Here is a 23,093-nt window from a genome sequence, read left to right as displayed (position 1 = left end):
CTAAAACCCGAAATTCAACGATTTTCTGCTTCTTTGGTGAAAGTTGAGGGTTGGAGGTAAGAAATTGCGTCTTCAGTTTATTGCATGATTGCATAAGTCGTCTACTAACTTTTTTTGAAAATATTTTTTTCAGTTTAAGGATTCAAATGATGGTTAGATCTGGTTTATTTCCACTTACCAACTGACCAGTTAAATTTAATGCTTTATTTTGGTAAACAAATCCTTTAGAACCTGTGAGAAATTGAAAGTTGTTACTTCTTTTCATCCACAACTTTCTGTAACATAAACAAAACTTTGAATAAAATCGAAACTATTTCTAAGGATTAAGAGGTTTTTTTTTAATCACTGAAAATTTCTTGCATCAATTTTTTTCTCCCTGCAGCTGTATAATTTTTTCATTCTTTCCCTAAGATCCAATTGTCCTTAATTCTGAGATACTTTTGATTTTCCTTCTCATCTTGTTCTTAAAGTAAACTCAACCTTTTTGGAAAAAAATTGGACCTTGAATTTGAATAGATGTTACGTAAAGACATTTAGTGAGTGAACTAGAATTACAGTAAGCACATAAATATTCGTACACTTTCTAATCCTTAACATTGCCTTTAACTTTAGCCTACTGACCTAAAACCAAAAATCTTTATAGTCATCACCAACAGCCTCTGTAAGTTGCGTAGAAAATTGTAAAGCATGCAAACCATTGGGAAAAAGAGAACCTTATAGCACCTTTTCTCTAAAGAATTCCTTGACATCTTCATCAGGTCTTGGTTTTTATTACTTTACACGATCTTACAGCAACAAAATTTTTTGTTTCAATCAACTCTCAACACACTCAAATACTCGGCGCAATTTTATAAGAATATAATGAAAATTGATTGAATAGTAGACAGCTTTAATTGAGTTATATTTGATAAAAGCCATTTTTCTAAAATTTAAACAAAAATGTCAAAAATTTTCTACGCTCACCCAACCTTGACCAAATTTTCTGGAAATCTATGCAGTTTATACAGTGAACTAAAAATTTGTCTCTTTCCTATTGAAGTTGAAAGCCGTTTACTGACATGAATCCAGGCGTGACGACAAAGTGTAGAAAAGATTCCAAGTACTCATGCATTCCATAAATACCTACAAGATGTCTTTTTATTTTTTTACTTTTTTAGCACATCAGATGAACGTTCTCATCTCAAAGGAACGGAGGAAAAGGTTTTCATTCTAAATTAAACAACCATATTTTACCTCTAACGATTCATAATAGAAGCCCTTTATTTCTTTTCTTTAACACCTAAATCATTTAGTTCACCTTACATGTAACTCGTTCCAGTTCCTATTCAACTTATAATTTGCTTAAATGTCTATTTCAACTTCTGAAAAAGTTGATACCATTCACTACTTTAAATGCAATTATTCAAATATCATCAAAAATACTTCTAAATCAATTATTTTTATTCTGATTGATGCTCTTAGTAAAGAAAATAATTGATAAATAAATTCTCTTAAGTAAAAATTATGTCAAATGTTTTTTTTTCTTTTAAATGTATTCTAGTGCTACAAAAATTTGATTAAACATCATGTGAAGTATCAAAGCAGTCTAAAAAGTCGTGAGAATTCCTTCAAATCATTTTCATCTCCTTTCGGAGGCATTAAATGGTTTCTCAATGTCACTAGGGAGACCTCAAGAGCTTCAACAAACGTTGAGCTCTTATTGGAGTTATAAAGGGGACATGTAAACGTACATCACAACGGAATGGATAAGCTGATGCCAAGCAGTAGCACACGTTGGTAAGTAATAATGCACGTTGCGTGCCCTTCATATAATATTTGAATGTGTGCTTGGACGTCGCGCAACTACACTTGGGAGGGCACACGCTAGCTCTTTGTGTTGATCCCGAGGGTGGTACTGAAAAGGGGAATTTGGATGATTATGATGAGGAGAGGGAGGTATAGAATACACTTGGATAGATAGGAAGCTTTAAGGGCGCTCAAGTAAGGGTAAAAGGGACGACTAACACCATTATCTAATACTCCTGCCCATATGTGGTGCTCCATCTACGAGCCACCATGTCCCATTCTTGAAAAACCTCTGCCTGGTCAATCTGCAATTGCCTTACCCCCTCAATCTCTTTCATTTTGCGACTTTTCTACTATTGTTGTTATTACTCTAGAGCTCTATTATTATATATTTCTTAATCTCCTTTTTTATGTTATCCTAAATGCAGTCTTTAGCGATACGTGATACTCTTGTATTTTTCCTTTCATGTTGGATTATGAGATGAAGAGAGTGATTAGAGAGAAAGTCAACTTTGAATTTTTTAAAACAAAATTCTTAATTAATTATTTACGTTCAGGTTATTATTTTAGACTCACAATCTACTAATGTAATATGAATTTTTTAAAATAAATTTTATAAAATAATTAAATTAAGTAATAAAAATTGTAATTCAAGCAAACTGGTATATTTTTTTATCATTTGTTTTAAATTTTGTCATGAATATTCTAACTAGTTGTCTTTATTTAGTTACTTTAATATAAAAAAAATACTGACACAAATTTATTCTAGTCATTCAATTTTCTGCAAGTTAAAAATATCCAGTGGCTCAGAAAAAAAAAACTTGAAAAAAATAGTTGATTATAAACATTAAATGTTTTGAAAGAAAAAAGAGAAACAAAGAAAAGTTGGATAAGAGTCTTTGCTTAGCATGATAATCATGATAGAGAAAAAATAAATTTAAGATAGTATCAGTGTTTAATAAAAAAATAAGGAAAAAAAGGGGATAAAAGCATCCCCCAAATTCTCATCATCGAGTAGCCTGTGCAGTATTAACGTCTGCAAAATGAAGCAGTGGTCCATGGAGGGTGTAGAGCAAAACTTGTAGGGTGGTAAGCGAGCACGATAAAGCTGCTGGAGGGAAAGATAGAGATAGAAGAGACAAGTGAGAAAGTAGGAAAGGGGAGGAGAAGTCGGTTGATTTTGAGGGGTTGCTAGGGGGTTGTCGCGGCGTACCCCTGCGGGCTTCCGCGCTCTCTTCGGTTCCTAGACCGAATAGGCCAGGGTGGTTTACCCCTGCACAACCGTAATACGGTCTATACAAGGGGCGGAATGTACACGACGAAGAAAACAACTTTAACAAGACTTGGCTAAACAAAGAAAGAACTTACCCTTACACGCACAATCTCATGTGATGTTTGAGGGGGGTAAACGCGAGTCACGTCCCTAGAAAAAGGGATCACTGTACTGGAATACAATCGATAAATCTTGTTTTCTTGTCAGAATTTTTTTTGGCAATATTAAATCAAAAATTGCTCTCTTCTCCATCCTTATTCCGTACTGATCCAGTTCATTGATTTTGATATATCTAAAAAAAAAATTATTCAATAATTAACAGTATCATTTTTTTTTCATTAATACTATTAAACAAATAGTTGAATTATTTATATTTTTTGACTTACTGAAAGAATGATTGATAAAAATGGTATAAAAAATGAAACTGATCAACTGAGGATTGTTGGAACTTTTTCAAGTGTTTAGTGAGAATGAAAAATAAAAAAAGAAAATAGCAGAGTGTCGCGATCTGTGAGAACCTCTGCAGGGTGATCTCACCCCATCCAGTCATGTGTGATGGACCTAAATGGATGAGACGCACCCCTACTGCTCAACTACTCAGGCCTATCGGCTGTCCATAATTTTTGCAGCTATTCCAAAGAGTAATATCTAGAGGGAGAGCTCTGTTGCTGTTCCATATGATAGATATCCATGCACCCAGACAGTTGCACAAAGAGATATGCATGTGACTAAGTACACTGAGTGCTCCGTTGAAAAAAATAATTGAACTTTTGCTTTTGAACGAGAGTACAGTCCTCCTCTCTCTTTCTCTGTTGACCCTTTCACTACTTCTTCCAAAGGAATCATTTCTCTTTACCAATTTGCTTCGATTTATCTTCCATCACCAGGATCATAGACATGTGACTTGTTGAAGACTGTAAATTAGCACAATCTGGCACTTGACACACCCTCAAATGAAAATTACGTTCATTTCGATTGCGAATCGATTGCAATGCGACAAATTGGTCAATCTGAGGGGCCAAGTAGCCGTGGGGTGTAAAGGTTTATGTAGAGGACGAGTGTAAGGAAATTGTTCCGACGTGTCCACTTCCTCTGGGCTTGATGAGTTCCGTTTTACTCTCCACTCAGAGACCTTGTCAATCAACGAAACCCCTTTCACTCAAAGCCCTGAATTTCCCGATTAAGTGTAAGACTTTTTTTTCTCCACTTCATTCTTCAACACATGATCAACAGCTTGCTAGCTAATAACTGTTTGCTTCATCTGAGATTGCTCTGAAAAAATCTAATAAATACTGTTACCCCAGTCTTCAGCATTTTCTAAATCTACTAACAAATAAATATCAATCATATTTAACAAAGGTTGAGAAATTATTTTCAGAACTAATAAAATAATAATAGAGTAGGCAAAAAATTATGGTTCACTGAGTAAAATAAATTACAAGTTCGATAAATGAATCCTTATTAAGTGGCCAGTTATAATTATAAATCTGCACCAATATAATAAAAGAAGATTCCCAAAGCCAAAAATTGGCCTTCTTGAAGAGAGTCCGAACTTTCCTTTTGGTAGATCGTAGTAATAAAAAGGATATCTAATCGTAAACGTTTGCTTTTCCTTTGCCATGCAATGACCACAGCTCTTACCTCAAGCTGAAGTCTTTCTATTCTAAATTATATAGTCTTGAAGTAAAAGAAAATTTCCGAAGGGGTCTGCATCCTACGACCTTTTCCTCTTTATAATATCTTCTCTCCTTATCTTACGCTCTTTACATACTTTCCAAGGAGCGAGAGACCAACAAACGAAACCCCTATCGTAAAATCAAGTCGTTTTTGAAAGAAATCAAATTGACGCCATAAAATTTGGGTGTTCACTTTGCAGTGGACATTGGAAGTACCATTACTGTTGGAATCTGTTTGAAACATTGCTTGAAGTAAGTTTCGAAGTGAATGGGCACAGAGTCTGCAATGTGGTTTTATTAACGTGTTCACAGAATTTTTGTGGTTTATGATCCTATATTGACCTCAAACCCAAGTGGGATTAGCTTATGGGGGTGGTCAATATAACGATTAAAAGCAAACGAGCCTCATGTTCTTAATACTGTTCAGAATTTGTATACCACAATATATTGTTAAAATTTATTTTATCATTATAAGACCTACTCTAGCTAATTCTCTAATCTCAAGTCTTTTATTTTTCTCGTCATAAAACTGGCCTTGTGATTATCTAGTTCTTTCAATTAAAGTAAAATAAATTGTTGGAATTTCTCTCACATTAGAAAATAAATTAACCGGTAAAATTATGAGCTAATAAACTTACAGGACATTATATAATAGAAAAATCGGTAGTTGAATATACTTGAGCGAAAAAATGTAGTTTTTTCGCTGAAACCTCGTTACCAGTAAAGTGAAAAAGCTGATGGAGATGGGGGTTGGACAGGGGAATTATTGGAAAAAGGTAAAATCAGCGGTTTCTACGAAATGACTGCTCCAAACCGCGCCCATGCGAAACTACACACTCTCATCTCTCTTGTTGCCTTATCGACCAGTTTTATATCTCTCCCTTTTCCGCTCAGTGTTCTCTCTTGTTTGAACGTACGCACGCACGCATCCAGTGCTTGCCGGGTGTACTCTTTAATGTTCGGGGGAGCTTAACCGTCGGATCGATAAGCGATAACGAGGTCGAAGTCGTTCGACTTTGCATTCGAATGCAAAGCAGCTTGTTAAGTCCACGAGGTCGCGTGCTAGACATCTACTACCTCATTCCCCGTAGTCATCTTGTTCCTACTCCTCTTTCCTTAAGTTCTCCCTCAGTATTCTTTGCTGTGGATTTCTTTCAGCTTTTCCTCCTGCGTAGAAAGAAGTTATTTACATCCCCCAATGGTGGTTTAAAGACAGGGGAAAGCTCTCCGGAAGCAGCTTATTATTTCCAAGGTTTTCCTTCTCAAGAACATCAGCTTCTCCCTTGTCTTCGGTGCTTATACTCTTTTGACCTTGCTTCTTTTTTTTCCTTTCTTTATTATTCCCTCCTTCTCACTCATCTGTTTCAGTATCTTGATAGAAACAAGAGCTTATCGACTGTTGAGTTTACATAATTCCTCAAGCGCACTCTTTCAACCCTCTTTCTTGACTACTCAATGGCTTCATGTTCCTTTGAGCCACATTCAAAGTAAAAATTGCCCTGATGACTTTTATCGCTTCCAATAAGGGAATTAATCAACCGCTTTCAATCTTGTATATATCAGTTTTACTTCTAAAACCTAAAATTTTTAGTTATTTTTTTTTGAATGTTAAGAAACGTTTTCTTTTATCTTTTAGTTCTTTAATTAAACCTGAAATTCTGACAATTAATTTTAAAAACAAATTGAAATTTTTATTATTATTAGTTTGTACATTGATAGAAAAAAAATATATTTTTTAAAAGTTATGAGAGAAAAAATTTTTTTTAAAGCTAAAAAAAAGTTAACCAATAATACGTGAAAAAATACGTTAATTTAATTTTTTTATCAATACTTGATCGATTCTTCTCCAATTTAAATCCACAAACACGCAGAATAAAGGCTCTCACCATTATTCTAACAGTTATATTCATGCGAAACATGTGAATCAAAAAAAAAATTCTCTCTCAAATTTATATACGTACCTGACAAAAAAAACCTCTTTTTTTTGGCAGATGCCCAACCGACGGGACAACACGGTGTTCCGGCCTATCGATAGGCTTTCACGCACTCGTAATCCGCATACGCAGTCTCTCGCATGCGTAACTGTGGTCATCGTATGTTGCGCGAGAGGATGGTGACATATATACGTATATATATATATATATATATATATACATATGGAGGTGAACAGGAGAACGAGGATTGTAGAGCAGCAGAGTGCGAGTACAGTGATGAGGGACAAGGGAGGATGGTTACTAATTGTTCAAGCCCTCCACCCGTTTGGCCACCCTTCATCAACGCTGATTGCCTAACTCTAGAACCCTCAAACTCCACGGCTAACGTTCCTCCTCTCTCCTCCTCACGTTGATCCTGGACAAGAGCAGAGGATCCAGTTTGTTGGTCCGCCAATACCAATTTGTCGGTTGCGATTGTCTGTACTTCGACTAACTTGTCTCATTGTCAATTGTCCTCACACCAGCATTTCACTTGTTTTTCGACACTTGCCATGTCATCAATGAAATCAGCCCAATACCTACGAAAATCGTCTAATTTACAATAGGAATAAAAATACCACTTTTTAAGCTAAAAAAAATGACAGATCGTTCAATTCTGAAACCTTTTTAATGTTTTTTTCAATCCATGGATTTTTATTTTAATAATTCAAACATTGAAAATTATCAATAGAAATTATAAGGCAATTATATGAGTTGATGCTTTTCATTCAAGTTAAAATAGATTTTTTAAAAACATCATGCATTTCTAAAAATTCTCATTTAATGTAATCATATCAAATATAGTAGTGCATTTGTTAATATATTTAGTTCATACAGGAATGTAAATATAAAATAATTTCTATTTCATGCAAAATAATTCCTAGATTAGGGAATTTCATGATTCGAATTTTTGTTGGTAAAAATTTAAATTTTTTGTAAACATTCATAGAGTTTTTATAAATAAAATATTCTTGAACCACAGAATTGATGTAAAATCATCAACGAAATATTTAAATTCCTTGTTGATTATAGAGATTAAGATTGAAGTGTAAAACTCGAATAAAAATGAATTCAAAAAAATAGATATCTATTTTCAGCATAAAATTACAAATAAAACTACAGGTGAGTAAACATTTTGTTCACATCTGATGTGATTAATTGTAATAAATCTAGAATAAAAAAACCAGTCCAACTGTAACTGTATCCATGAAACTAGTTTTACTAGAGCGATTACTAGACTTTTCGTTTAGCTAATTTTTTGTGCTCGCATTTACTTAACTAAATTATACATCAGATTCTTTGAGCAAACATTAGTTAGTGTCGGGATGATAGTGGTGAGAGCAGTATGGAATCAGGACACAACTAAACGCAGCGCGGAATCGGTTTGGTAGATTCGTGTGGCGCGACCCTTTACGGTTGCTCGGTTCCGTTGTCTACTCGTCAACGCGTCGACCCCACGAGTTATACGGGGTGTCAATGAGGTTCTCATCTCTATGACTCTAACTTTATAACCAATCCAAATAAAAAAAAATTATGCCATCATTAGAATCAATTGAAAAATATTTTCAAACGTCTAACAAAAGCTTGTTGGAATAACTGAATATTTCTTCCATATTGATCACAATGATGACAAGTGGAAAATAATGGTAATTCAATGTAAATGATAATGGAATGAGCATCCCTGAATGTTGAACTATAGGTACTAATACAGATCTCACGCACTACTCCCTTCTATAAAGCACATATATATTCCCTTTGCAATCCCTTGGCTCAGTTATTCTCTCTTTCTCCACATCTCTTGTTTCCCCTCCCTCGCCCTCTATGGGAACCCATACGGTCGTGTCGTGGCTTGAAACGACCGTGTGGCCTGCTACCATTCAGATTTAAATCGCAGCTCGAGAGAAAAAAATTTATATGTACGTATACATATATAACGTGTGCGCGATGAGAGCTCTCTCCCTTATTGCAGAAGCACGAACGGCTATTGAGTCTCTTTCATAGTGGCACGAGCTTCGATTTATATCAAAGATACCTCGGGATTCAACAAAGCAAAGATTCAACATAAATTTTTTTAATGTCAAGGTGCTTCGTATATGTCTCAATTAAGATTATTCTCAAAATATTTAAATATCAAATTTTCATTTCAAGTCTCTTGAGAATTGTTCAGTTAGAAAAAATTTTTATTGTTAGTAAATATGAATTGTATTATAGATACTTGTGTGTGAAAAAATGGTCGTTATTTAGTTGAATTAAAAAAAAAAATAAAATAAATAAATAAATAATAATAATAAAAATATTTATAAGAATAGGAATGAGTTTTTAATTAAGAGATATTTTTGTTTAAACTAAAAAGCAGTAAATTTAAGTTTGGTAGAATCAGTTTTCATTTTATTTCTCTTTATCAATCTCTATTATATCTTTTTACATTAGATCTCTGACTTAATTAATTATTTATAAATTATCGTTTCTCTCTTATTATATTTCTGGTTTGCAAACATACACTTTAAATTTATTATTAGATTCTCATCCACGCAGTCTCTTTCTCTCCTACTCATAAATATCATTCAATCCACTGCTATAATTATTGTCCATAAATCTATCTACATGTCGAGGTAAAATTTTCGTATTCCATTTGATGCTAAATACCCTGAATATATTCAGAATTTTCAGTATCTATTAAGGATGAATTCAAGATCTTATAAAAATTAAAATTCAGGGTCAATTATAATAATAATTTTTTATAGCTAAACATTCAGGATGTTCAGTATAAAATCGTTGCAGTGTTAATAATGAGAATCAGTATCAAAGTGTTGATAATTAAATATTCAGGATATCCAGTACCCAAATAAGTCTAAAAGTAATTTTTTCAAGATCTTCAATACCAAATCCAGACGAAATTCAATTATTAAGGATATTCAGTATCAAATTGAATACGAAAAGTTTACCTCGGAATATCTGTTGTATTTATTATTTACAATAAAATCTGTTGGAAATTTTTTCCAACATTATTTTTTTCTTTGTTCTCTAGATTATTTACAGTTATTTATATCTATCTGTACATAAATTGCGAGGCACCGGAATCAGAATTAAAAAATCATCCTGATTATTTCCAGCGAGTTATGAAGAAAAAAAAATTTTGAACAAAAAATAATAAATAACTTAAAATATATTTCACCTCGACGCCTGGCGTCTTGTATGAATCACTAGCCTTCCAACAGTTTATTACTCCACTTCGTTAGAGCCTTTTATTTCCTTCTATATTTTTTGAAGTTTTTCAGGCTTTCAGTAAGGTCTCCATACAGGTTTAGTTGGCGGAGGTGTTGACAATTTGGTTGGTGATGGACTTCTCTTAGAAATGTATGAAGTAGGAGCTTTCAATTCACACCTAACTCCTTCAGTAGGTTTTTTAGATGACAATTGTCGTCCCGGTGATGACGAAGAAGGTGTAATGGTCGTTGTTGGCAGTGTACTAAGCTTGATTGGAACAAAGGCACTGCGAACTTCTTCTTCGATTGCAACAGTTGTTGTTTCACTGCCGCTGTCGCTTGGACTTCTAGGTGGTGTTCTTGATGGACTATTTGGTAGGGCTGGTGTTTTTATTGTTGGCATTCCCGGATATTCCGGAGGATACTTGACGTGATCATGGAACGGATACGTGGACGGAAGGACAGTTGGAGCAAAACTTGGCGTGAACAGATCCGCTGGTGGCATTGGCATGGCTCCTAAAGCATAAGATAAAGAGAAGACGTGTGTTAGAGGGTTCATACAAAGCACTCACCGACCGGCTGTATTGTTATTCTAAGGGGAACTTGTGGGAAAAGGGAGCATGATGAACAGAGAAAGAAAGAATTCCCCCTCGGGTCCAGTATGAATCATCGTCAATCGATACTTGCCCCTTTTTAAGTTTCATTCTGCTCTTCCACTCATCATACATTTTTACTTTTGGCTAAGTTACAAATCAGAATTTGATGCATACCTTTGACGAGTGCAGGATGAGGCAGGTGCCAGGCGTGACCAAGATACGCTGCGTCCAACCAAGGGTTTAGGAGTCCTAGTCCAGGAAATCCGGGTCCATATTGATAATCTGTAAAAAGCAAATAAATTCTTCATAAGTAAATGGGATATTGTAATTAAAACAATTTTTTATTTTTAAAAAATTATCTCAGAATCTTTAATAAAACGTTTGTTAATTGAGTAATTTCTCTAAATTCGAAGACTCCTGAGAATAGAGCCAAAAAAATATTTATTTTAATGATATCATAAACTATTTCTTAACGATGTTCGCGTCTTTAGCCGGCTGCTGGTTGGGTTAGTTGCGTTTTGTGGCGCACATATGCTACCGCCATATGCCAAGTAATAAACAAATAAAACGCGGTGTCTTTGGCTTCCTCACATCGTTTTCTTATACGTATATGTCTTGATCAGTAACTGAGAAAAAACAAAATCTCCAATGGGATGCATGAATCAAACTCAAAGAGATGCCGCGCTTTGAGTTCTTGCCAAGTTTCACGAGCATTCTCGATATTATGCACGTGAACACATGTGTGAATGTCTATAAATGAGCGAGCAAGATAGAGGAGAATGTGAGAGAGATACCCGGACCGACCACCACTGGTGGTTTGAGGTCCGCCAGATATACGCCGGATTATTAAACGTTGCAAGGCCTCTGACACCCGTTTTGCGGATTCTCTCGTGGACACGCGTTTATGAACAGTTCTGACCACTTCCTTCCAACTCCTATTCCAACTACTCGCGCCAATCATTTGTCTTACTACTTGTAGCTTATTCTTTCAACTTACTCGACTTGGATCGTGGTTCTCTTGGTCCATCTACTGTTACTTTGATTGCTTTAGTATATGTTGCTACTTGTAAAGGTACACTAGAGATCTGGATCGTTAAAGAGAATGATTTACCTGTAAAGAATCATTTTCATGTTAAAAGAAACTTAATCAATTTCTGAAGAGAATAGTTATCAACATCAAATGATGCAGAAAGTGATGGATAATTTAAGTCTCAATGACAATAATTACCTCTTCCACTGCGACCAACAAATCGCAGGTCATTAAATTTAGCTACTCGGTTCTTCATTACTGCAGTACAATTTCTAAGTTCTCCACAACAATTTTCGTCGTTTCCAGCACGGATTGTGACGAGAGTTCCATCACTAATGTCATCCAATGATACGACTTTAAATGCAACTGGAAGCGATTTATTCGATCTCCAATGAGTTGGGAGAGCGCTGCAGAGAATCGCTGGACTTCCGGTCTGCACGAGATCTCCATGACAAGCTCTCAATGCGTCGTGGATTGCAGCAAAACTCTCCATACCAAGTGGTCCCTCAGGTAAATGCATTTTTGTCTTATTAAAGTTCAATATTTTTTAAAAAGTAGTCCGTTAATTGATAAAGAATGTAAACACTAAAATAAATAAAAATAAACCCAGCTTGATCACTAAACACTTTCACTTCATCCGTTGGGATTGATGATCACCACAACACTGACTGACTACTCTCGATCTTTTGAGGGATCGTAGCGGAAGAAAAATTTTTTCCGAGATTTACGATGCGCACTCGATGATAGCCGAGCGGATTCTAGTTTTTCGCAGACGTCGCCGCAGCTATTTAGGGGGGATTTTTATCCCCACCAATTTTTCCAGAGCCCCACCCAGTGGCGTTGCGTCGACCAATGAGGACCGTGGTCGTGTTTGTGGCCTCAGTGGCTCGCCGCCTTCACCCCTAACCAAGCTTAAGGGTTGCGAGGGGATCTCCAAGAGTCTCAACGGTTTCATGCTGTTTCTCTTGCTTGCTTCTCTTACCTATATATTTATATCATCCCTCTTGCTTTCTCCTGTACGCTACACATCTACATATCACCACTATCTCACTCGCGCATTTTACTATCACGTTTAACTTTGGCTTTCTGCTGCTTTACTCCCTCGATCTTTCGTGTCACGCTTTCGCTCACATCACCTTTCCTTTGACCGCTACCGTTCACCTACACGCACGTGTTCTCCGAGAACGTTTATTTTCCCTCGTGGACGATCACAATTAAACTACTACCATCAAATCATCATTTTTCTAAATATTTATTCAACTAAAGATTAAAAATGAAAATTACTTTTGAGATTTTTTTTTTGCCAATTTTTTTCTATGCATCAATCACTGTACTTTTTCGTTGATAAAATTTTTGGATTATTTCATCAATAAATATTTAAACAATTAAATACTTCGTTCAGTTGAATTGTTTATACAAAAAAAAACAAACAATGGAGAATAAATAATCAACGTAAGAATGATATATTCATTATAAAAACGAAACTGTTAACGAAATATTTACTTTGTTGGGTGAAATTTAATGCTAGATTAAAAAATTTTTTTTGTAAGATATATTTACAGTTTTGTTATGAAAAAAAAATCAACATTTAAATATATCGTCGAGTAAATTTCCAACTTTAGAATTATGATTACATTAAATTGTGTTACACTCTAATTTGTTAACTTCAAACAAAGAGAAATGTTACAAATCAATGGAAAATTAAAGCAAAGCAGGAAAATATTTTGTTAAGTAATCCAACTAAAAATGAATAAGCAAGCAATAAATATTAGCTAAAATAGAATAGAATTCATAGAAACATTTAACGGTAGTTTGCTAAGTAAATAAATAAACCAAAAGGGGTTATTAAGTTGAGACAACTCAGGTAAGTCTTGTCGTTTGATGAACAATCAACACAATATTTGGACAACCATTATCCCCAAGTTATAGGTGGTCTGAACCCCCTATTGAGATTCTCTCTACCTAGTGAACTCAATAACGATACGTACCAAATTGCAAGGTTACAGACCTTATGAAGTTTACTGCACTGATTTCCCTACCAAACAGCATAGTACCATTTGCACTTTCTAAGCTACATAAAAATGTCTCTAATTTCAAGAATACTAGGGATTATATTTTGTGGTTTGCTTAAGAAAATCAACTCGTACACTTATATAATATAAAGTGATTATGATCAACAATTCTCGTTTTCAACTTTAACACACAATAACAAATAATAGCAAAAATAATACTCTTCTATTTTTTAAATTGTTATCTAATTTGTCTTTCTACTATTGCTATTTTTATCATTGCATTAGTTAGTAATAAATACCAGAAGAAATCGACTATTCATGTTATCAGGTCAGTTGATGATAATAGTGAATGCAATGTACTATAAATTTTACCTTTGCCTATAAGGTCAGGTATATGAAACATAGCTTATGAATAATAAGTTCAATATGTCATGACAGAAGAGTTTAGGTATATTATATATATGTCTCCTGGTGAATCGTTGGTTTATTATGATTGAGCATTGAAGAATTGAGATTTTAGTTGAAATCTTGGAATATTATAAGACAAGAATTGTTGTTGACATTGAACAGAAAGGTATTTGCTTTGTCTTAATAGGTGTTGTAAATATTTGTATTAAGTTCAAAAGATCAAGAACATTCATATATTTATACAGATACATCATAAACCACTAAGCAAATTCTAGGTTTTCGACTAAGTAATGAGGCATTCAATTGAAACCAGTAATTTATTTGAATGCTTGTTTTTATGACTACAAGCTTCCTTGGAGGTATTTACTATATAAGATGATCTTGTAAGATAACTAACTAGAGTCTACTTACTTTAAAAAAAAAACAATAATTAGTATAATAGAACTTGAATTTTTAAAATTAAACAATGCATGTTCAATAATTAATGTAATTTCATATACTATTCGATTATAATTACAATAATTCAATGTTTATTAATTATTAACCTTCATTCATTACTGTTAATCATTGGATTAACTTTAATTGAAAAATATGTTAAATTATGTTGTTAGAAATGTCAAGTAACTTGTACATAAATATCCCTAATGCGTGGGAAATACATGAAACCTGTAATTTGACAGTATACAGGAAGTTAAATAAATAAATCTTTTACATAAGATCAATTCAATTCTCAAAGTATATATTGCTCCAATTCTATTCTTCTCATTCTCCACCCATTTCTGCTACATTTACGGTAGTCTTTCGTTTAAAATAGACGACTTAACTATAAAGACCGAGTTTCTAAACTTTTACTACCACCATGACCACGACCTCGAATCCGTATGTTTCAGAACAAAGAACGAAACGAGAGAACAACCGGTGAGTGAGATGAAAAACAAAGTTTTAAAATAAGTTTATTAGCATCAGTAACCTTGATCACCTTCAACAAGATGAGGTGAAGAATATTTTACCTAAAAGAAGCAAAATCCACGCGCCGTAACAAATTTTTCTGCTTTCACGTATATTTCTTCGGTCCTTGAATGACAATTCTTTTTTTCTGAGAACAATTTTACGACCTTGCAACCTGTGGACCTCGGATAATCGTCAGATTAACCCCATTTTCATCTATTTTCTACTGCCACGCGACTCTCAAGGTTTTTCTCGAGCAATCATTTCTCTGAGAAATAACAAAACAGACTTATTTTTGTGAAATAAGTGTATTGAGACTAACAAAAAATACTTCTTGTAAATATTAATTTTTTTCTCCATTTTTTTTTCTTTTAAAAATAAAAAAAAATTTCCTACATTTTATTCATAAAAAAAACTAACAATGTATCGTTTTAAACATAAATATAAAAAAAAATACTTATGTTAATCTAAGTTATTAATTTTTTGTTTTGTTTTATAAATGCATTCTTTGTTCACTACGGCTATGGATTTAATAATATATAAAAATCAAAAATTCACTATTTTAATGCATGAATATTTGTTTAAATAAATTTGTTACATCCATTAAATTGAATGTAACATTTCTAATTTATTCCAAAATTTAATTTTGAAATATTTTAACAACGAAAAATTCTTCTGGGCAAATTTTTAATTACTTATTTCCACGCAGAGACCATATGGTGTTTGCATTACGTCTATAAACACTGAATAAGATCTAAGACAATAGGCACGTGTGACAGCATACCAAAAGATCAGAGTACTAATTTTTGAAAATGCACTCTTGTCGTTATTAACGCATGAGCGATTTCCAAAGGGCCTAAAAGATAAAATGAGAAATTCTGAAGACATTTTTAATATTCTCGTAGTGCTCGAGTTCTAAAAAAAAAGAACGTCTTCGTAAAGTTTGCACTACGCTTCGGTGAGCCAATGTCGTAAGATTCAAAAGTTGAAAAAACTTATGCTCTAACAGTGATGTGTAGCGCACATGGATGATGTGACAATAGTTAAAGAAGGTATGAATTAAAAAGGAAAAAAAAACAAGACCTGGAAGACTCATCCTCGTTGGTTGAGAGGTGAGTGTTGAGTGCGGAAAACACGAAGAGAGTGCGAGATGAACCGGTATAGAAGTTAACATAGGAGGTTGGCATTGTGTGTGGTGAGTGAGCCGGAAGCGCCGCCATACTGCGTATCGTCCCACGTCTCTTTTGTTTCCGCTCTCGTTGCTCCCGATCACTTTCTCTACCTCACACCCCGTGCTTTTTTGTTTTAACGTCTCGGCATTCAACACGAGAACGCTGGTATTTGTTGTCAGATGTGTAAAAATTTGTTAAATCCTTCCTCAAAGTTTTTTTTTTCCTAAACAAAAAAGAAAAATACCGAAATTAATTTTTTAAATAATAAATCAACGTTATAACACTCAGAAAGTAAAAAAATAAATAAATAACAAACCTTAATTATTAGACACTTTACGTCTGATTTGCATTGAAATATGCTTTTATTTGAGCTAATGATTCTGGATCTTGATTAAAGCTTAACTCGATTAATTGAATTTTTTTGTAACCATTATCATGTTGAGAATGATCAATAAAGTCAACATTTGTCCATGCCAATGTCTATGGCAAGCATGATTAAAGACTAAAGCTTTTAGAGGGTGTGAAAAACTTGCTCATAGAACAGTTAAAATTGTCCAATTAAGATTTGTCACGTAGTGAAGTGTAGAATATAAGGGTTCGACGTAAAACACACGGGGGTCCAGACATGTAACATGATGATGATGGTGATGAGAAGACCGTGTTTCAAAGGGGCTACAAGTAATAATCGCCTGCGGCATCGATCATGACACCGAGTGTGCGCCTTTCGTGACTTACAAGAACATTTCATTGATCCTTATAGGATTAGATATACTGACAGTTTCCAATAAGTCTACCAACTTACTTCTGCATTAGTTTTGATAGTAAAAAAATGTAATAACTAAGAGAAAATATTTCGATTCTCAAATCTAGAGTGAAAACTCTACTAAACCTGTTGGGGTAGTTCCATAAACCCTCTCTTAACAATGTGCCATCTATATACATGTCCGAGGGGTGCGTCCTGCACACGTGACGCTCTGATTCATACACAGACTGCTACGGAATCAATTTGTAATCTTGACTCGAATTAAGGATGGGTGGAGGGTGCAAAACTTTGATAGCGAGCTTTATTGGAGCATTTGCTTACGATATATTGTTATCAACTTGTATATTTTGTTTTTTTACTCCTTTTTCTCAATATATTATTTTCACTTTAATTCTTTTGATCAATTTAAGCAAGTGTAATACTAGAGATAATATCATTTCAACGGCTCATCAAACTAGAATTGGATAGAGTTGGACTACACACCCTCCCATATTGTCTCATTAATGCTCCTCTGGACCCTTTCTCCATACAAAATAATGTAACCTCTTCCTTGCTCTCTCACTCTCTTTGTCTTCATACCAATCTAACGATGGACCCTCGCTCACCAACTTCTAAGTAAGGTCACCCAGCAATTTCCGGTAGCCATTTTGACTGGGCCAAAACGTATTTCCTACTCCTGATTGTGAATTTGTAAGGATTATCGTCTTTGGAACAATTTAAGACATGATGATACGAATTTAACGAACACTAATTTTATCCCTTCATTTACGTCAATTAAATTATTCATGATTTAGTGAAAAAAATATTTCAAAAATAACAGTTGATTTCACTAAATGTAAATATTTTTTACAGTGTAAAATTTCGATTAACATACCCATCGAGGGATCACATGCTCCCCTGGCTAAGAAGTGTTAATTCCATTTTAACCTACGCGAAACTACCCTCTAAGACTGCTGAATATTTAATGTCTTCCCTCGATTCTACATCGCCTACCAGACTATAACTTTCTAAGACGAGATCTATAATTCATTAACACGACAAAATCAATGTTCAGTTGTACAGCACTTTGTAAAAATGTTTCCTTCAGTTTGATGATGTCTCTGCACAGTTTTTTTTTCATTTTTTCTCCACCTGAAAATAGGATTATCGTGATACAACATCTATAAAAACTATCCAATGTCTATTCTACCATCATATACTTTACCCTCTGAATGTTTACACCCTTAATCCTAACTCGAGGGTGAAAATTTCCCGAATGGATCTAGGAGTCCTCGAATATCAAGAGCTAAAGAGCAAGATGATGAAGCAAATATTCTTGATATTTTGTAACGTATCCATTACCAGAGTATATATTTTTCATAAGCAAACATTAAATAAAGAGGGGAGAAAGAGGAAACATAGAAGAGGATGAAAATTGCAAGGGAGTAGAATAAAAAAAAATAATTCTCTTTTTACCTTGATGGTTGATTTCTTTGTGTCATTGACGTGTTAATCGTATCCTTCATGCCTTAGGGATCAATTTCACTCGGTAGGAAATGAGAATAAACCAGCAGATGCTTATGAATCGAATTACTGTTCAAGAGATCATGGTTTCTCATGACAAATAAACATTCACGATTGCTTGTTTACGTCGGAACCCTTGTTTTCCTAGGACATGCTTGGAAATCCGATTTAGAAGGATACGTATGTACGATATAGAAACCACTCTTGAAATCCCTCCTGACCTTTCCTGATCCTTTCGACAAACGACCAAAGTCTAAGAGCCAAATTCTCTAGATATAAATACAATGAGTGTCTACTTGAATTCACTAGATGTTTGATTTCTTTTTGGCTTCAATCACTAACTTTATTCTTGGATCAGCTCGCATATTATATCCCTGACTTGTAACATGGTAATTAAATAATAATATGATAAATAAATATTTTTGTTATTAATCATTCTAAAGAGTATGTAACCCTTTAAAATATCACACTAATGTGTCTGTAGGAAACACGTGGGTTGATGATGATACTAGTAAAGTTGACCAGTTAGGACATCTGTCGTAGTGTAGTTGAACTAGTTGAACTCATGTCGAAGAGCGTTCAGGAATGTTAAAGGGGCGGTTAGACGATTTCACTTTGGAGATTTCGCGTTGGAGGATTGGAGATGTAATTGCTGTTTGGCGCATTAGTCCGATCGTTATCAACGCCCGAGTTAGCATGTCCTACTAGGGGATTCACAAGTAACAATGTCTAAAAGATATATTTTTGAATAAAACATTTCAATTTTTCTAGACATTCTCCTGACATGAATTATTTTTATTCTTTTTCCTCCTTGCGGAAACGTTTCTCCACATTTGGCTTACTTTTTTCCGGATTTCTTTCTGGTGAAAGAAACGTCAGGACTGGAGGATGATAGATATTACGGTTAAAGAGAGAAATAAATAAAAGAATGATGGTCTTTGTTAATGTCTCACCTGATTTAACGCGGACAGTGGCGCACGCCTTGTCTCTTAAGCAGAGAGGGAGTGATACCTGACAGATGTTTTAGGGATTTGAAATATTTTTTGGTTCCACGAGACTGCGTGCCACTCCAGGGGCACGAGAACAACCGACTTTGATGTTCTATCTTTGATGCAATAAGTCTATTACTTCAACAACCAATGGACCAATAATTTTTTACTTTTATTCTTTGGAAAATTTTCGCCGAAATGTCTGTCAGAGAATAGTGATATCACACTGATGTATGCAAAGGATAATTCGATAGCGTGATAAGGATATTGGATCGAACGCGATTAGCATTTGCCATGTATACAGGGTTAGGTATATGTCTGCATCGGCGCGTAAACCGGTAATTCCGTTGCGTATGAATTGCAAAGCCCAGCCAACCCTGATACACATTCACTCTGTCTCTCTTTCTCTTTACACCCTCTATGTACTTTCCTGCCTCTGCACCACCCTTTATACACCCTTTTCCCTCCACAAGAGTTATCGAGTAATCAGCCGCGTATTGTTTTACGAGTCGCTGAATCGAAACAGCGATTGGACGCCGGTCTACACATTCGAATTTCAACCAAATCTCAACCCTTCATCATTTCTCGTCTATTAAAATCATTTCAAAATACACAAAAATTAAATTAAATAATCGATAATAATTACTTCATTTTCTTTAGATTAACTTGAAATCAACTTTAATCGGTTCGAATGCCAATCCAATTGAGTGATTTATTAATTAGAGAATTTTTTATTAATAAATTCTTGGTACTAATGTGTTTATAGATTTCTAAATTATGTCTGATAGTCTTAATAAATCTACTTGTGTCTAAAAAATTCTCATAGCAGTTTGAATTGATGAATTTTAATCTTCCAATTTATGAACTATTTTTTAAAAAATGTATATGTAAAAAAAAAAAAAAAAGATGATAGTGGGAGCAAACTTTATTGGTTGTAAAGAAGTTTGAAGTATTGTCACGCTAACCCACTCAAACTGATATCCGAGGGTTTCTGGAGAGCAGCTCTTTCACGTAGCACAAGAGGGTGGCATAAAACAAGGGTGCAGAATCCATCCATAGATCGTGAGGCCAACAAACCGACCGAATCTCGACAGGACGGATGGGTAGGCCACGTTTTCACCGTTGCCAACTCACCCATTTGTATCTCTCTTTAGTATTCTCATTTTACATACTCTCTTTCCCACTTACTCGCCACCACACTGGTCGACCAGAGCCCAGAGTAACCCCTTCCCACCTCCACCACCATCACCCACACAGCGACGGCTCAGCACTCCGCAAATTTTCAACCCTCTGGTCGAGGCTCGTTTTTGCCGCGTCCACCGCCAGATCAATGGGGTTGCTAACACGAGTAGGTATATGTGTCCGCTTTGCCACCCACCCCCCAAGTCCACGTCGACGCGAATAGCACACTAGTGTGCTCACTACTCTTTACCCCTCACAGACCAATACTACCTCATTCCTCTTTCTCTTTTTTTTTATACTTTTTTCTTTGTATTCTCTCCTCTTTCCTCTTTTACCCTCAATCCTCGCAATTCCTGTTCTGTATATTGTTAAGTTCCGTGCAATTTATCGGCCGCATTTAGTAACGACTTTCCTCACTCTGTTGCTTTCACAGAAGCTCATTATGACCGATTGTTTGCCTGCTGCTAAATGAGCCTGTTTAAATAGGAAGTATATCTTTTATTGTTATTATTTTCGCCAATTCTTTACAATAATTTACTTATTTACTCCAACTCACAACTAAATTTGTCTATATTAATATAAATTTGTTTTTTGTCGAAACGTTTAATCAATTTTTAGAAAAAAAAAACGTTTTATGGTTTTGCCATGATTACTATTGGCATTTATTTATTGTAAAAGTTAATTCGATAATTTATTTAATAATATTTAAATATTTTTAGTCACTACAAAAAATTTTTTTTCATCTTATATAAGTATTTTCAGACATTGTATTAAAATAAAATTCTAATGATGACTATCACAAATAAGAAGCGTAAATTTTTCTAATAATCAACAAAAAATTGATGTTATCAATTAGTATAATTGTATTTCCTTGTCTACACGTCATCGAGCAAGCATTAAACTGATTAAATAATTAAATTATCACATTATTGAGTACTATATCAAAGAGACCCTAAAATTCATTCTCATTTTATCTACATCACTTTCTATATGTTTAATGAACTATATGTACCATAATCCATCATGATGATGATTACTCCATGATCCTTTGATCCCAAAAAGATGACTAAAGTCAAATCCATCAACATGAAAAATAGATAAAAAAAAATAGCCATACATATGTCTGTACAACGATATAGTTGCATGTAGACCACTGGTGAATGTAAAAGTAAAAACGGTAGATATATAGAACAAGATTCAGTGGCCGCTGGTGTTCATATTATAAAAATCCACAAAATAACCGAGTAGGGCCATTAGCAATGCTCTTTTAACCCTCGCTATTCAGCATATCGCCCCCGTGATGCGTGTAAATTTTCCAGCAGTGGTCTACTCTCTCTCTCTCTCTTCTCTCGTCCATCCGTCCGTTCCATAACCAGCTCTCACTCGTTCAGTACTCGACTACATTTTTCGTCGAGTGAAACTGTGTCGTTCTGATGCCAAGCTCTGTGGCCCCTTGCCCCTTGATCCTCTTTGCCTGAATATCCAGGACTACCCCTGCTCACTCCACACTGCTCGGTGGTAATCCGACTGGCTAGCCACTCGCGCCAACAAATACCCTCACTGTCGACCACCCATCCTCCTCTCTCACTCTCTTTACTCCTTGTTCTCCTCCCCCTCAGGCTTCCGCGGTACTGGTGAACCACCCCCGACACCCCCAACACCGCGAAATGTGCGCTCCTGGTCTGTTCTCCGTTTTCTCTTTCTACTTTATGCTTTTCTCCCTTTTCCTCTTTTACTAATATCCACTCTTCCTATTCACACTTTGACCTGGTATGGTGTGTAGTGTGCACGAGCCGGCCCGTTGCCAGCCGCGCGTCAACCAGGAAAATTATTTCTGTGCGACACAACCAGTGAACACCCAACTCTCAATGCGGGCGTTCACGTCAAAAAGCTTCATCTCATTGACTTTTATCACCTTAAACACTCACTTACGATTATAAATTTATTTATATTTTTTTATATTTCTTTAAATACTTCTACTTTACTTATCTCTATTGAGTTTATTGACATTCAATTATTTGGAGCACATTTTTCTCATAATCATTTATTCATAGTAATTATTATTTATACTATTTGGAGATTTTTATAAATAACTCTCTTTATAATTTTTCTTGACGATATGTATATTCACTAAATTGAGTTTTAATTAAAGTATGGTAATTTAAAAAATTCAATTATGCAAATATTTTACTTAAAAAATTTTTATTTAGTTTTTTTTCTGTATCTGTGATAGAATTAGCAGTAGAAAATTTCCATTTGAATAAAAGTTTCAAATATATAAATAATTTTAAAATATAAATTAAAGCAGTAGCTTAGGTTATATAACCCTTTATAACTAATGAAAAACGAAATGTAATGTGATATATTGTAGCGTTTAAAATGTCTTTGTAAGTTCAAAGTCATCAAGCCAATAAAAATTTCTTTGTTGCATTTTTGCAACACAAGGAAAAAAGCCAAAAAAATTTTTAACAACCAAAACCAATAAAGGTTATTTATTGGCCTTTGTGCTGGTTCACAGGATGTTCTACAAGCCTCGGTGAGGCTCATCGAATATCCAAAGACCCTCTCTTGCTACCT

General features: G+C 34.6%; 1 protein-coding gene across 1 annotated transcript; it reads right to left on the bottom strand.

The window, feature by feature from the left end:
* Positions 1 to 9,073: 9,073 nt before the first annotated feature.
* LOC118074570 (segmentation protein Runt-like) lies at positions 9,074 to 12,290 on the bottom strand. The gene is made up of 4 exons (XM_035095887.1): positions 11,738 to 12,290; positions 11,507 to 11,620; positions 10,684 to 10,791; positions 9,074 to 10,429 (listed from the first exon to the last, which is right to left on the bottom strand). The coding sequence occupies exons 1-4, from the start codon at positions 12,057 to 12,059 to the stop codon at positions 9,990 to 9,992; spliced, it is 984 nt and encodes a 327-aa protein (XP_034951778.1). The 5' UTR covers positions 12,060 to 12,290; the 3' UTR covers positions 9,074 to 9,989.
* Between the last annotated feature and the right edge of the window lie 10,803 nt (positions 12,291 to 23,093).

Source organism: Chelonus insularis, unplaced genomic scaffold (genome assembly GCF_013357705.1).
Source record: "Chelonus insularis isolate UGA/USDA-ARS -01 unplaced genomic scaffold, ASM1335770v1 contig_135_pilon, whole genome shotgun sequence".
Lineage (NCBI taxonomy): Eukaryota > Metazoa > Arthropoda > Insecta > Hymenoptera > Braconidae > Chelonus > Chelonus insularis.
The sequence above is the reverse complement of the archived record's forward strand: the minus strand, read 5'-3'. Positions and strand labels throughout refer to the sequence as shown.